The sequence below is a fragment of the Anopheles marshallii genome, chromosome 3 (genome assembly GCF_943734725.1).
Source record: "Anopheles marshallii chromosome 3, idAnoMarsDA_429_01, whole genome shotgun sequence".
NCBI lineage: Eukaryota > Metazoa > Arthropoda > Insecta > Diptera > Culicidae > Anopheles > Anopheles marshallii.
The window spans coordinates 42,857,743-42,872,522 of record NC_071327.1 but is presented as its reverse complement, the minus strand read 5'-3'; the positions used below and the strand labels follow the sequence as shown (position 1 = coordinate 42,872,522).

The 14,780-nt window shown below is 35.6% G+C and overlaps 1 protein-coding gene across 1 annotated transcript; it reads right to left on the bottom strand.

Moving 5' to 3' along the window:
• Window positions 1-882: 882 nt before the first annotated feature.
• Window positions 883-14,085, bottom strand: LOC128714197 (barH-like 2 homeobox protein). Its single transcript, XM_053809073.1, has 4 exons — window positions 14,019-14,085; window positions 5,673-5,982; window positions 1,321-1,416; window positions 883-1,195 (listed from the first exon to the last, which is right to left on the bottom strand). Exons 1-4 carry the CDS (start codon window positions 14,083-14,085, stop codon window positions 883-885), a joined length of 786 nt encoding a protein of 261 aa, XP_053665048.1.
• Window positions 14,086-14,780: the final 695 nt, after the last annotated feature.

Below are 14,780 nucleotides of genomic sequence, written 5' to 3'. Positions count from 1 at the left end.
TTTAAAGAAATTCAAAAAACTTGAAAATGTGATTTTACATAAACCACAGTTTATGTTGTGAAGATTGATTAATTTGTTTTATTTTATGCGCCCTTGCTATTTTTTTTTTCTTTTTTTTTTAATTCCGACCCTGCTTTTTGTTGGCCGTAATTCGAAGCTATTGTGCGGGAAAAACAGATTTGCCCTTATAATTGATAAGTATCACCAGATGAGATATTCATTGCAAACGAGATGCGGATGGGCAAAGGCAAGTGAAGAGCATCGCAGGGGTTACTGCGTGCATATCTCAACCTAAAGAAACCTAGAACGTGGATGAAAAATCAACACAAAATCCGTAACGATCTCCCGTAGCTATTATAATAATGCTATAGAAAAACACTTAGAACGCCAATCCTTCCGCCCGAACAAAACAAGCCGTTGGATGGGAATCATTGCCGTCGGCATGTAATCAAGAGCAATTTGTCGCTACGCAATGAAGGGATAGGAACATGTTTCACATCGTGCGTACGCTGATTGACACCAGGTTTGATAATCCCCCGCAAATATAATTCCATGGGCGTTGTTTTTTGATTGATCATTAGTGTTTGAATTTGTGCCATCGTACCACTTGGATAATGGAAGGTATAATTCAAGCCTTAAAAAGGAAACAGAGGGTCAGATAAGTGTGTAGAGAAGGCGTAAACGAGCGTGTATTGATAATTTCTTTGTTCGCAAATTGTTGTCTGTGGTCTGCGGTCTGTGATCGGTATGCATGTTTTTAAATTGTCCCAATTATGGCAAGTAATTGGCGATTTCATTTATTGAACAGCGCACTGCAATTATTATGGATATATATGTACAATATACACTTCGATTGTCGCTTCCATCAACAATTTGGGCGGTCTACAGCATCGAACTGGATGTCCATGGTTGTCCAACATTCCGAAAAATTGCCGCAGCAGCAGAAGTCAGAAAGCTACACGGATTGGATGAAACGAATGGTGTCGATACAACCAGGGCAGGCGATGTTTGGCAACATTGATTACTGGATCTAGTAACTGGTAATGAACTAGTTGGTGAATCAGCTTGCTGATGAAGATGTCTTGTTGGAACATTGCCGCCGGGTGTTGTAGAAACGTTTATTAAATTCTTTTCTAGCGTAGCCTGATGCCGTAACTGCTCCATGCGAAGTTGATTTTGCCGTTTCCATTTTGTCCTAATAATGATTGAAAATTCGGAAAAGACGAAAACATACAGAAGCGAGTAGCGTAAATTACTAATATTTTGCAATGCAGTGTTATGTGTCTGTTTTTTCGTTAGTTTCTAATCGTTAACACATACCGACGGTTTTGATACCACGTTTTAACTTGCGTCTCTGAAAGATTCAATGCATCAGCGACATCACTTCGGTCTGCTACCGATAAATATTTTTGGCACCTGTGTTTTTAAGAGATAAAAAAGATTTTTCGTAACAAATTTTATATAAGATTTAGTATTAACTGCAAAGACATTCATCGACCATTTCAATTTTCATTCATTAACAAAAGCCTACCGGTGAATTTGTTGGCTTTTCATAAAGGGTGTACCACATAAAATAGCATCAGAAAAATAATAGTTTTTTTTGTCTTTTGTCTAACAATGTAGCCTGATTGTCGAAAAAAAAGAAGTTACCGTGTCAAAACCACGTCATGAAAAGATTTTGTGTAAACACGTGGAAAATCGCCTCAGTTCCAGATGCTCTGTTTCTTCTGTAGAAGCAAAACGAGCGCCCTGCGAATTTCTGACTTGATTTAGTTTTGTGCCACTATTCATTTTTTCCTAAAGTGATATGAAACCAAGTTGCCATCTTTTGTACCGATGGATATGCCCCCAAACGCACCGGAGTTAAGGCCCATTGTAAAATACTAGACTATTATGAATCAGTTGATACGGAGGCACCCCTGGGAACTCAAATCTTAAACAGATGTGAAGAAAATGTGAGTGTAAATACAAAAGGAACTGTAACCATATAATGAACGGAGGAAAGCGCAAGGTGCGAGGGATAGCAAAATGGTCAATGGCCAATATTTGAATATCTGAATGTTTTTATCTATATCAATAACTGAATGTTTAATAAGAATCGGTCCACTAGGTAATTTTACACCGCGTTTTCTCCGTGATATAAGTTGATGTGCGACACTCTTTATCTTAGCACGAAATTGTAGTCTGTTGCAAAATTATGCATACACACTTATTTACAACGTTAATACGTTGTCGTTTAGTGCCTTATGTTCTTTGCAGATGTTTGTTAACGTTCAGCAATTATCTACATGCAGGCTGTAGTACCCTAGATTATAGAATTATAGCGGGCCACTATAATGCGGGTAAGAGCCATGTATGTCGGCAATACAGAGTTGACTTCCTTCTCTGGATTTTATTTGTTCAGCAAATCTGGCCAATTTTGAAAAAAAAAAAAAACATTAACAAAATTTAACAGAAAAGTTTTATGTGTCAAAGGAAGACATTTCCAATCAGTTTTTTTTTAATATTTTTCGTGTATTTTACGCTATAACCTAACTCAACAATCAAATTTACAAAAAACCGCATGCCTCCGAATCTGTGTATGAGAAGAATAGTGTATCTCGAGGACAGCTTGTATATCTAAATTCGGCTCTTGCGTGCTGCATCACTGAATGGAATTCCACCAATATAAAACACACTACGGCTACTCCTTATTACGAGGAGAATTTGATATAAACAGTAAATTATTCGAAAATAACAAACGAGTATGCCCAGGATAAAGCAAAGTACAAGGAGAAAATGCCTTGTAAAAAATTATACAAATATCATCGAAAGCGGCGTCGATAATGCGGCGTATGCCGTCGTCATCAAATAAATAATAAATAATACTAATATTCGAAAATAACAGTACACATCGCTCACTATTTGAAATATTCTCCTAGAAATAGGGTTTTGCACGAAAAATGCAAGACTGTTTTCAACACACACGAAATCACAATGATTGTTATCGGTGTGGTATAGCGGTAGCGATATCGGTTTCTTAGACAAAAAGAATGGTACACAATCCCATGTGAGTCGTACTTCAAGGACGACCAAATCAAGGACCAATGAAAACAAGTAAAACAAATATAATACGCGAATCCACAGAGGCTGCCTCATTAAAGTAGATTCTGAAACCAAAAAGGTAACCAGCTTTTAAAGGAAGCAGTTATCCACGCATTTTCGCAATTCCACGATTTTCCAGGATAGTCTTTATATCATTGTTAATTTATATTGAATATTATATTGAATTGATGATACCATACCCTGGAAATAATAGACGGGACAAGCCGATTGTTGTCGGAGCAACTTGATTTCTTTTATTGGTCTTCTGAGCCTGGGTTATTCTAAGCTTCACATGTCACTCGCCATTTATGCAAAAACACTTTTCCCTGAGATCGACCAACCACCATCTGTTTAGTTATAAGTTTTGTTCGAAATAGTTGGCAGCTAACTAAATTTGATTTGGTATCCGTGGTAAAATGGTCTGTCTTGCGTGTACAGTACACGCAGGAGTACAGGAGGGATTTGAACGCAAACTTGATGTAACATTTGTTGTTTGATAACCGGCAAGGTAGAATACCAATTAACCACCATATGCAAATATTTATACCGCGATGCCAGATATTTGACGAATGACTTTGTTGTTTGAAATTTCCATTGCCGAATAGACTTTTTTATTTGTATGGAAAATATGAAGTGATGAGGATATGAGGTGAGGTGGTTTGGTTTGTACAAACCAATATGCGCAAATGGCCTTAAGCTTTTGTGATTCTACGATCGTAGTAATTTTCCGTTAGTTACAAAACAAACACTATAGTTTGCCCAAGATTAGAACAAGTTAGTTGCCTAAATATGTTTGCAGGAGCGCATTGGATCCATAATATTCAGGTTCGGGCACAAACTCACCATACAGTCACAACAACCTGCCTTGAAATTTCAACAAATCGAATTGTTGAAACGGTAGAGTTCATGCGCAGAGGTTATCGTTGGTATTTCTTAAAGAGACTTAGAATTCCGATGGAATTCTTTCGTCTTTTCTCAGTTTCGCGTTTTTCTTAGCTGAAGTTGTTTTTGGGGAGGAGCTATATTTGCAATATTTTCCTGCCCACCACTTCATGACCATTTAGTTCACCTACAAATAGAATATAGAAAATATATATCATTTCCTGAATGTGTCAATGTTCAACAATACGTATTACGTATGCAAAAACAATTGTGAACAATTGGTTTAGCATATTTAAAAATTGTGCTACCACTTTGCCTTCCACACATTTCACGCAGTACAGAATGCGAGGATTACACGTCTAGCTCACTATTTTTTCAATATACTATATTAAAACGTATACTTCTGGATGTACTTGCATTTCATTTGCAAGGCATCGGTATAAATCTCCATTGACACCACTGGTAGTCGTTTAAGAGATGTTTTACTTTCGACCTCATTGCCCAAAGGCCACAGATTGGACAAAAAATCTTTTGTAGAGGTATCAATTCTCGTAGTTTTTTTATTACAACAAAGGAGATAAACATACATCAAGGTAGCCAAAAAATAAGCTCTGGAAACCGCGTAGTTCGAGGAAAATAAATTATCAAAGTGAAAAAATGTTTCCAAGCCCGTAAAATTTTACAAATGCAACAAAACAAGTTTGAATGATAACATTTCCTTAACTAAAGCTGCGATTTGATTATTGTCAGAATTTCACAAAGGTTGTTTAATACCGTATAATATATGTCTTGATCTTGCAAAGAGAATTTTTAACATGTTGAGAGAAATATGCCACATATTATAAAGGTTAAATTAACATTTTTCTAACTTGCACATGCAGTTAACAATAGTTTGTAAATTTGTGAAATCCCTTGTAATACAAGTTGTCGAATAATTAATTACGAAGTTTGTATCCAAAAATATTATTGCATTATTTGCAGCATTTTAAAGATACATGCATGTATTGCATGAAATAGGAAACGATAGTAATCATAAATTACAGACTGCAATCAAATTCAAAAGTAAATAAAGTTTAATAAGTAAGCAGTGCTTTAGATTCTCAAAATATAAATTTTACCCCAAATAACAACATTATTTAAACATTCTTTAATGGATATAATAGTTTTAAAGAATAGCCACTTTTAATATACATACATAATATATATAACGAGTACCTTAAATTGATGCATACTTGTATTATTTATGCTTACAATTGTGTTAAAATGCTGTTAAGGAACCAAAATTACGTTCAATATCCTTCGCAACTCGAAGTGAAAGTACAAAAAGCATGTATGGTTAATTTCTCTTTGAGGCGTCCTATGATTTAATTATGATACAATATCATATAAGTGAAAACATCATAACGCAGTAAGAAATAACATTTTTAAGAAATACTCGTAAATAAAAAAACTACAAAAACTACACTAATGTACGACCGTTTGTATGCATGTATGTATCATTTTTATTCTAGAATTAAGAAAATATATTCAAATTATCAAAAGTCTCCTAGGATAGTAGATTTAATATAAGTTTACGCATGACATAAAACCATTTTGCGAAAGAAAATAAGCACAATTCTTATTATCGTGTTTTTAACCCGGTATTTGTATGGGCTACATTTGTATAGTCCATGTTAAATATGTTTTAGCTGATTTGCAATAATTACCTAAATTTACGCTCCAAGTAAGCTAATTGGGCATGTGTAAAAGCAGTTCTTCGTCTCCGTGGTTTTCGTCCACTTTTTATGATTATTCCTGATGTGTGTACATCCTGCGTTGAACTTAACATACAGCTGGCTTTGGATTCTCGTTCAATCGTGGCGAGTAATGTACGATGAATATTTTCGGCAGTACCATTCTCGTTAGTGATGTAGGAATTATAATGACCAATAGTTTCCGAGTCTGATGATCTGTCTTCTATATCTATATCACTATTTTCTTCATCGTCAGATATGAGCCTGGTTGTAAATGATTGTTCTGTAAAATACAAGGGTAAACAACATCACCATAAATATAGCATCCAAGATCTACAACATGCTTATCATCATATGTAAGGAAAAAGTCTTTCCGCAGTAGATTTTCAATAGTTGATCGATGATTCAACATACCATGCCAGACCTTTATTGTTCGTATCACCGACTAATAATACTAAACGCGAATTATCGGACTGCGATCTGATTGGTCTATCCTGGGAAGACATTCCAGGTGTTCCCGGTAAACCAGCTAATGGTAAATGGCATGCGAACAATCGCATGACAAAAATTATCAGATCCATGAAATTCTCCTTGGAATACTACTTAGAATTCTTCTTTGGCCTTTAGACTGTTTTGGTCAGATCAGATTTGTACCATTACATACCATGTACATTTGCTTTATGTATTTACTGAAATATTTCACAATTAAATTTGATGGAAACTGTTTAGAAGCACAGACAGACAGTACAGACAGACATAACTTAAAAATCCGAACTTTCACGCAATGATCCACCTGGACCGTAGACCGTGAAGCCAGATCGAAGGTTTTTTTTCTGTCATTAATTTATTTCTAAAACAAAAAGTATGGTTTATTCACATATAATTGAACGAAACATCACTGTTGTAATGATCGGTCAAAGGACAACGATGATTCACGATGATTGGTGTGGACCAAACAGTATATTTTACTGTATACACAATTTTGACTTTGACTGAAGAACTGGTGATGTCGAATCTCTTTTTGCAGGTTGTCTAAAATCTGTTTAACACGATTTGACGGGAAAAAAACTGCCAAAAAACTTTCGTGTAATACGGATTTAAGTGTCCGTAATTTGATCCAAATCGGTTGTTACAGAATAAACTCTATAATGTGTTGAATAATAAACAAACATCTATAACTCACGATGATGTGCATCATGCATACTACAACAACTACGTTTGTATATACTTTCCATCAAATGTACTTATGTGTTTATATTATTGTATTATTATTATTGTGAAAAAAATCATATTATTCATTCAAGCAGTTTTTAAACTAAAGTTCACATTAAAGATTGACCACATCAAATTAATAATTTATGTTAATAATGGACTATGCGACAAATTTCACCGATCGACCGGATATATCGGAATCGATTCCTACCCTTGGTTTCATCCGAACCAGTCCATCCGTATTTACGGATATTCTCAAATTTAAATCTAAAACTGAGTGTTCTGTTTGAATTAGTAAGATTATATTCTGTACGAGCACTTTTGTATACAATCTAGCATTCTGATTTTCCTAAGCTCTAACCATTATGAATGCTTCACATTTAAAGATTTCCTGATACGCTTACAGCATATCGAACCGATTTTCCCAATTTCCGATCACAACAGGAGTGCCACTTATTCAGTGTTCCTAAAGTGATTGTCTGATTTTGTACATAAGTGGGTACAATCTTGACAAGGACTAGAAGATGTGCAAAAAAAACAATGATTGGATAGCATATGTTCCATGCTGCAATCAAACGCGACACGTGTACTCAAGCATCTTCAAGTGGTGGATAACTTAAAATTTCCGGGCCATATCTTATGTTATGTTATGTTATTTATGCTAGTTTCATAGTACTCTCTTTTTGCTCGAAAACCAGACACTTGTTTCGGATGTTTGAATTTTAGAGCAACCAATCGGAAGTGGATATAACTAACAAAAAATAGCTATTTGTTTGGTGTTAATTATGCACACCATAAATATATGTTAAAAACTTCCATACAACAGAGTACAATGGAAAATCACCCTTACTATATTAGAATTACAGTGATGCGAAACCTGGACTGATACGAAATCAAGTTGCTCACTTTCACAACGTTCAACATGAACCCCCCTAACTAAGGCCAATCGTAATATACTGGGCTATTTTTAACCAAGCACTACGGAAGCATCCCAAGAAACTCAAAACTTAAGCAGATATGAAGAAAAGGTGAGTTTAAGTACAACAGAAACTTTAACCATGTGTTGTTGAGAATCTAATCAGTGGAGTTAACGTAAGATACGGACGTACGGTATTGAAGTTGAATGAAATGGATATACCTTAAAACTTAATGGCCTACATTTTATTGTCGAAGGATATATTTATATTTATTATTATATTTATATGTCCTCATTAATGCATTTGCCCCTCTTATAATTTTATTTATCCATTCTACAGAGCACAACGTAAATCCAATCTTACTATAATAGTATTACAGTAACCCCGCATGAACCATATCTGGTGAAAATTGTAAGTCAACCAGTTTCGGAGAAATTCTGAATTTTACTAGTCGGTGCAAAACTTTGTTAAACAAAAATCTGATTTAAACATTGAATTTGAATGCATTGCGATGCGTTATCTGCGTAGAGCGAAACTTCAAAACATGTCTCAATCTTCTAGGACAACCAATATTTTTATATTTCAATTATATGGACCATACTGAATAGGTATGATTGGACGATACGATATGTACTCGATTGTTGTAGCGTGTAGTCTTCTTGTGAATGTGAAAAATTTAAAATAAATGATAATGATAGTTTTATTTATTAGATTCTATTCGATTAGACATTTATTAGATGTAAACGACTCTATTATCCTCCGTGCTTACCACCATAATCATACAAAACCATATTTACTGATTATAAATGTTTCGGGACTGAAAACATGATTTACACAGAAAAAAACAAGTGTGTTTCACACGTGTGCTTGTAGATAAATATTGCTGTAATATTGGGTTTTTTCACTAAACTGTCAGTCAGACCTAGCTACGGAGGAACGATCCGGATGGGATTTTTCCAGGATCCTGTCGTGTGAAGACCGGCGCTATCAATACACCACATGCGCTCATTTCTTATACTGTAGACAGGATTGCATAGAAAGCAGTAGCAAGTGATCGGAAGCGAGGAATTCGGAAAGGATTCAGTGAAATACAGTTTAAACTCAAATTACAAAGTGAAGTAATGAGCGATAGTGAGCCGGAAACGAGCCGGTCGCGCTCCAAATCGTTCAACTTACGTTTTTTTGTCGTGCCACTCAAATTATTATAGTGTGTTTGAAACGAGTGAATTTTGTAATTTTTTGTTTCGTTTGGGTGGTTGTTTGTTTTTATCCAAGAGCAATTTAATTTATTCTTGAAGCTGTTGTGCAAAATACTATATTGTTAAGATCTTTAACTCTCATCCGCTTATTTATATAACACCCGATCAGTGGAGCTAACATTATTATCGATAACTTTATCGTCGATCGTCAAAGCCTTTTTCTACGGAAATGGGTGCATTCTTTATTGCTTGATTTTAATCTGTTTTTTATAAAATTTTTAGATATTAACTTTTTCATTTTATTTTTTATTTAATTATTTAATTAATTTAATTTTATTTTTATTTTTTACTGAAAAAAATAAACTAGTAAAGTAGTATTTTTTAAGTAAGTAGTAGGGGTAGTAGGTTTAAGTAGTAAGTAATTTAATTATAACGAAATGCAACGTATTTTATGAAGTTTGCAATTTAACAATTGAATCCTGCATACAAAATTCCATGAAATGACAAATTTTTAAATCCAGCTATCTCTGAATCCGCGTATACCGAGAACTGCGTAACTCGTGTATTGACTATATATACATTAATGTGATGAACGTGAAACGAGAGAGAGAGCAGAAATTTAGCAAAAAACGATATGCTAAGGGGTCGTATTCCTGAGAGAACGCGTGAGTGCGTAATCACGTTTGACCCCAAAAACACGGTGTATGCGGACGCAAAGTGTAATTTTTGCGGTATACAAAATACAAAATTTTGAGGTATAATATAACATATTAAGAGGTTTCGGAATAAAAGAGGTTGAAGTAAAAGAAAAGGTTGTCAAAAAAGTATTAGCAGATGAAATTACACTGCATATTGAACTTTAAGTAGCGCCAAACTGGGTACAGGACACTGAGATAAACATCGGTGAGAAAGTGCTGGGGCAGGAAGGAGTAACGGTGCGTGGTGAGAGAAAATAAAATGGGGATGATCATTCAAGATCGGTAATGCACGAGTTCACCATCGCGGAACCAAATACCACCAAATACCGTTTTAAATCAAATGACAGACACTTGAGGCATCTTTTGCAAATAATATTTAACAAGGAAGGATTTAACAAGCCACTTTGCCTTTTGAATGGCTTGGTCATGGTCATGGTCATGAAATGAATTTCGTATCCTTTGAAATATTTCCTTCCGCTCAAAATGTAAATCCGCTGGCTCGATATGATTTTCGCGACGATTGCTTTAGCTTTTCGGGGGGTTCTGGGGTTTCGGGCTGTACCTTGTAGTGATTTGTACCATATTTTCAATATCAATTTTAACTACATTTTCACGCAAGTTGCAACAAATTATTTTTTTAATGTATATTATTCGAAATATATCACTATTTTACTAAAAAGTGCTATCCTCAAAGTTTGTTTATATGTCATTCGGATTCGGTTTGACACATGTGCATATACACACACAAACAAAAATGAACACATTCCGTTCGGAAGCGTTTGCAGCCTGTAATCCCAGTGAAAAAACTGAAGAAATCGTTGCGAAAATCATATCGAGCCGACGGATTTACATTTTGAGCGGGAGGAAATACTTCATAGGATACGAAATGCATTTCAAGACCGGCGAAGTATGCCATTCAAATGGCAAAGTGGCTTGTTAAACCCGGTATGTAGTAAATACAAAGTAATTTGGTCGCACCTTAACATATTCCGGTTTAACTCAGCGAAATCTTCTAATTTAAGAAACAAACGAGATTTTCCAATAAAATATCTCGAAACGTTTGAAAAATCACGAAATTGCAACGTTATTCTGATTCAACGTACGTACACTTTTAAGGTCATATTGCATATAATGCACGTTCTGATTTAAATTTCTGACAGCATCGAAACATCGTCAATAGGGTTCACAAATCATACATGTTATATGCCAAAAGTAAAATTATCTCGTTTTTAACTTATCACCGTTCAAATAGACATAAAGAGACATACCTGTTCGCGATTTTGGTCACATTCTTGCTCCTTGAAAGAAGTTCAATCTTCCAAACAAAGCAAACCCTCTCATGGTGATATTCCTTCGCCTACTATTGTGTTTTTCTTCGGTTAGTTTGTATGTAATTACCATTTACTTCCGTTGTCCGGAATAAAAAAGGTCGAAAATCGCGATTCGAAATACTGACAAAAACAAAAAGTTGTTTTTGTGGAGCTCAGAGTGTAAAATTACCAATGGCTTACCATCACATTTTTGTCATTGATAATTATCTTAAGAAACTCTGATGCAAGGTAAAGGGCATTAAAGATTAATTTACACTGGAATCGATTTCGATCGATTCGAAACAAAACTGTTCAGGAAGACTTCAGTGGTGAACTGAGCAGTAGCGACAGACGGAAAACATTTATTTTTTTCCAAAATCAGAATCTAAAATTAGAATCTAAGTCTAGTACATTATGACAATCATGCAAAATTAATAAGCAATGTGGTAATAGTTGGGGTATGAAAATATTCAGCTAGAACGTAACGAATTTACGGAATTTGTAGCTGTCCGCAGTTTGATCCAGCACGATACTGTTAGTAGCATTACAAATCGAGGGGTTTACTGTTAATTTGGAAAAGAGCCATTTCTTCTAGAAACAGGTAGCATTTTTGGTTTCAAAGTATCGTTAAATGGATTTCATCCAGGTGAAGATAAAACCAGGGATAGGGTATAGAAGTTCCCAATTCCACAAACGACGCATGAAGTGAAACGATTCATCGGACTAGCTGGATTCTTTAGAAGGTTAGTGCGTTAGTGGTTAGTAATTTCAGTATAATTGCGGTAAGTTTGCTGAATTTGTTGAAGAAGAACAAGAAAATTTAATGGCGTGAGGAACATAAGAGGCGTGTTTGAAGAGATTATAGGTGGGTTGAGCCATCCTAATCCAATACTTATGTTGTATTTTCCGCAGTCAGAAACCGAGATGCATACTGATGCATCAAAATTGGGAGTAACGGGAATAATCATGAAAAAATGAGGAAGGATGGCATCCAGTGAGCTACTTCAGTCGGAAAACGTCGCTTACGGAAGCGATGTACCACAGTTACTAGCTCAAAATATTAGCAATTGTTGCCAGCGTAGAGCGGTTTTGGCATTAATTGATTGGACATCCCTTCGTGATCACGTATTCGAAATGAATAAATATGCGCGAAAAGCTAGATATTTTTGTAGCTAATGCAGTATGATTATAAACCGGAACGTAGAACATAGCAGTGGGTCGCAAATGAACCACGTGGATGTACTTAGTAGAGCGCTCGAGGAAGAAGCAATACAAAGAAAGTAAGTAACAGTGATAGATCGTACTATGATGCTAGAAGTGGAATGCAAAGGCAAGACGAAAGTTCGTAGGGAATAGTTGGCACATTAAATAGAGAACCAAATTGCGATGAAGATAGGCAGGATCATCAAAATTATGTGTTAGAGAACCATATTGAAAGCATATCATGCCGAGAAAGGTCATTTCGGAGTAGAGAAAGTATTGGTCACCATGAAAGACTATGAGCACATTTTGATGCTAGAATGCGGAGTTACGAAGTTTGTGTTCAAGAAGGCGACAAGAACTACTAAAATTCAATCTCTAATAGAAATGATAGAATAATTAACCAGCATATTTGGATTACCACCACGAATAATAACCGACAGAGGGACAGCGTTTACGTCGGGATCATTTCTAAATTGTTGTAAAGAATATAGAATTGCGCATTAATTGGTTGCCGTAGGAACGCCGAGAGTCGACGGGCGAGTAGAAAGGAGCAATCGAACGCGCGCGTTCAGCATTGCGAACAATGGTGGAGGAAGAAAATGGAACGAGATAGTAAAGATCGTGCAAATGCGAGAACTACAATATCTTATTTAACAATCAAGATCGCACCGTGCAATTGTTGTCGAATGATAGATCAGAGTTGTGAGTTTGCCAGGAACAGCAGTGCGTGCTTTTTCGGTTGTGTACTGATTGGTGCTTTAGAACTATTAGACGCGGAATATGATCCATATGGTGAAGTTGAAGATATTTCACAAGCTGGATATCCGATTTAACGATTAACGACACCTTCATTGTAGACTTTACACCACGATAGTATTGGTACAATTATACGGCCTGGCCGTTCTTATTGAATAAAAAAAAAAAAAAAGTATTGGTACAATTGAAATTGTTAAGGGTCCAGTCGAACTAGTTTGTACCACATTTGGCATGGTTCAGAAAACATCCTCTCGCTGTGGACATTCCATCACAGCTATAGGTTTCCCTTTATCTTTAGAACTTGTTCGTTCAAATGTTTCTGTTTTTGTATATAGTCTATTACGTTCCAAATGTTCTTATTATGCTGTGAACTAATACACAAAGGACCCTAATACATGTGAACTAAAGTAGCAAATTGGTTTTTCATGGTGCGAATAACAGAAAAAAAAATCCGGGGATTCAGCCCGTCCGTCGAAGTGGATCAATTGATCCACTTCAGAGTACACATCACTAATGCAAACACGTGTTATTTTTTGTGGTTTTTCAAGCCTATCAATTATAGTAGTTTGCGTGGCAGTCTGAGCCACTGACGCATATTAGATTATTGTATGCAGAAGAAAGGAATTTAAACACAATGAATCATAAAACCTACTTCTGGATTTAAAAGGAAAGAATATGAGGTTTGTTATAGTAAAGGGCCCGAAAAGCGATGCTGGGAGACTCCAAAGAAAACAGCGGGGCCTACAAATGATCATCAATTGTCAAACAGGAGTATAAGTACACACCCCCTGTCCCTCTCTCACCCGGTTCCTCCTATTTAACGTTAGCCAGTTATGGGATCTCCTTTCATCTCTTCTTATTTAGTCACTATTCTTTACTATTTCAAAGATTATTGTGGTGTATTCGATGATGTTTTGGAAACGGTGAACAGATGAAAAATTATTCATGCAATCTAAATTCTACAATACCTGTTTTATTTATTTACTGTTACATGACACGGTTAAATAGATGCTTGAGAACGTACCAGAATGGCGACTGCTAATTAAATCACCTAGTAGATCCCGTATGAAAAATGACTTGCTGGATTCCATAATGTGTTTCCCAAATTCACAATTGATATTAGATGGCACACAGAGTTGTTCACCACTGCAAAGTGTCAGTAATCAGCGTGTTTTTTTTAAGCCAGTAACTTAACTCATATAGCTTTGCAGCACACTATACGTCTATCCAAACGGCCATTTGACCATCACTTTTTAAATAGCTTTGTTTTTAATGCACTCCTAGCAAACTCACGATACAGCATTTCACGTGTTTATGTCGAATGTTTAAGGTGAACTAATGCAAAAATGACACAAATCGCATGTTTTTGCGCTGGAAGTGAGCAGCATGGGTTCGTTATACGTTTCGTTTACTCATATTATGCTACACAGAGAAAGTTATTGCCATAGCGCATGTGCACGCTACACGAGTTGTAATATCCGTTCATAATGTTATGGTGAGTTAGTTGCAAATTGATATACACGAAGAAGGTCTGATGGTCGTTGAAAGATTTAGTCAAAGCATTGTACATTAATGTGTTTAAGTATGTGTACGTCATTTTTAAACGGGCTATTATCATCATATTGAGATGAAGCTAAAGCCGAAGCAAATAAAAAGTCGGCATCGTTAATTTTTTACTGTCCACGGTTCAATATTTACGACACGGGGTTTGATGTTTTAAAATCTCGTTATGATTTGAAATACATTATAAAATAATTAATATCCACCAAACTATAAAGATTTCGTT

Bases quoted from the DNA above. Each gene is read 5' to 3' on its own strand.
- LOC128714197 (XM_053809073.1), bottom strand. From the start codon at position 14,085: ATGGAATCCAGCAAGTCATTTTTCATACGGGATCTACTAGGTGATTTA. The intron at 5,983-14,018 runs GTACGTTCTCAA...TGTATTTTACAG, and splicing joins AATTAGCAGTCGCCATTCTG to AACAATCATTTACAACCAGG. The intron at 1,417-5,672 runs GTAATTATTGCA...TTAAAAACACAG, and splicing joins TACTTGGAGCGTAAATTTAG to GTGCCAAAAATATTTATCGG.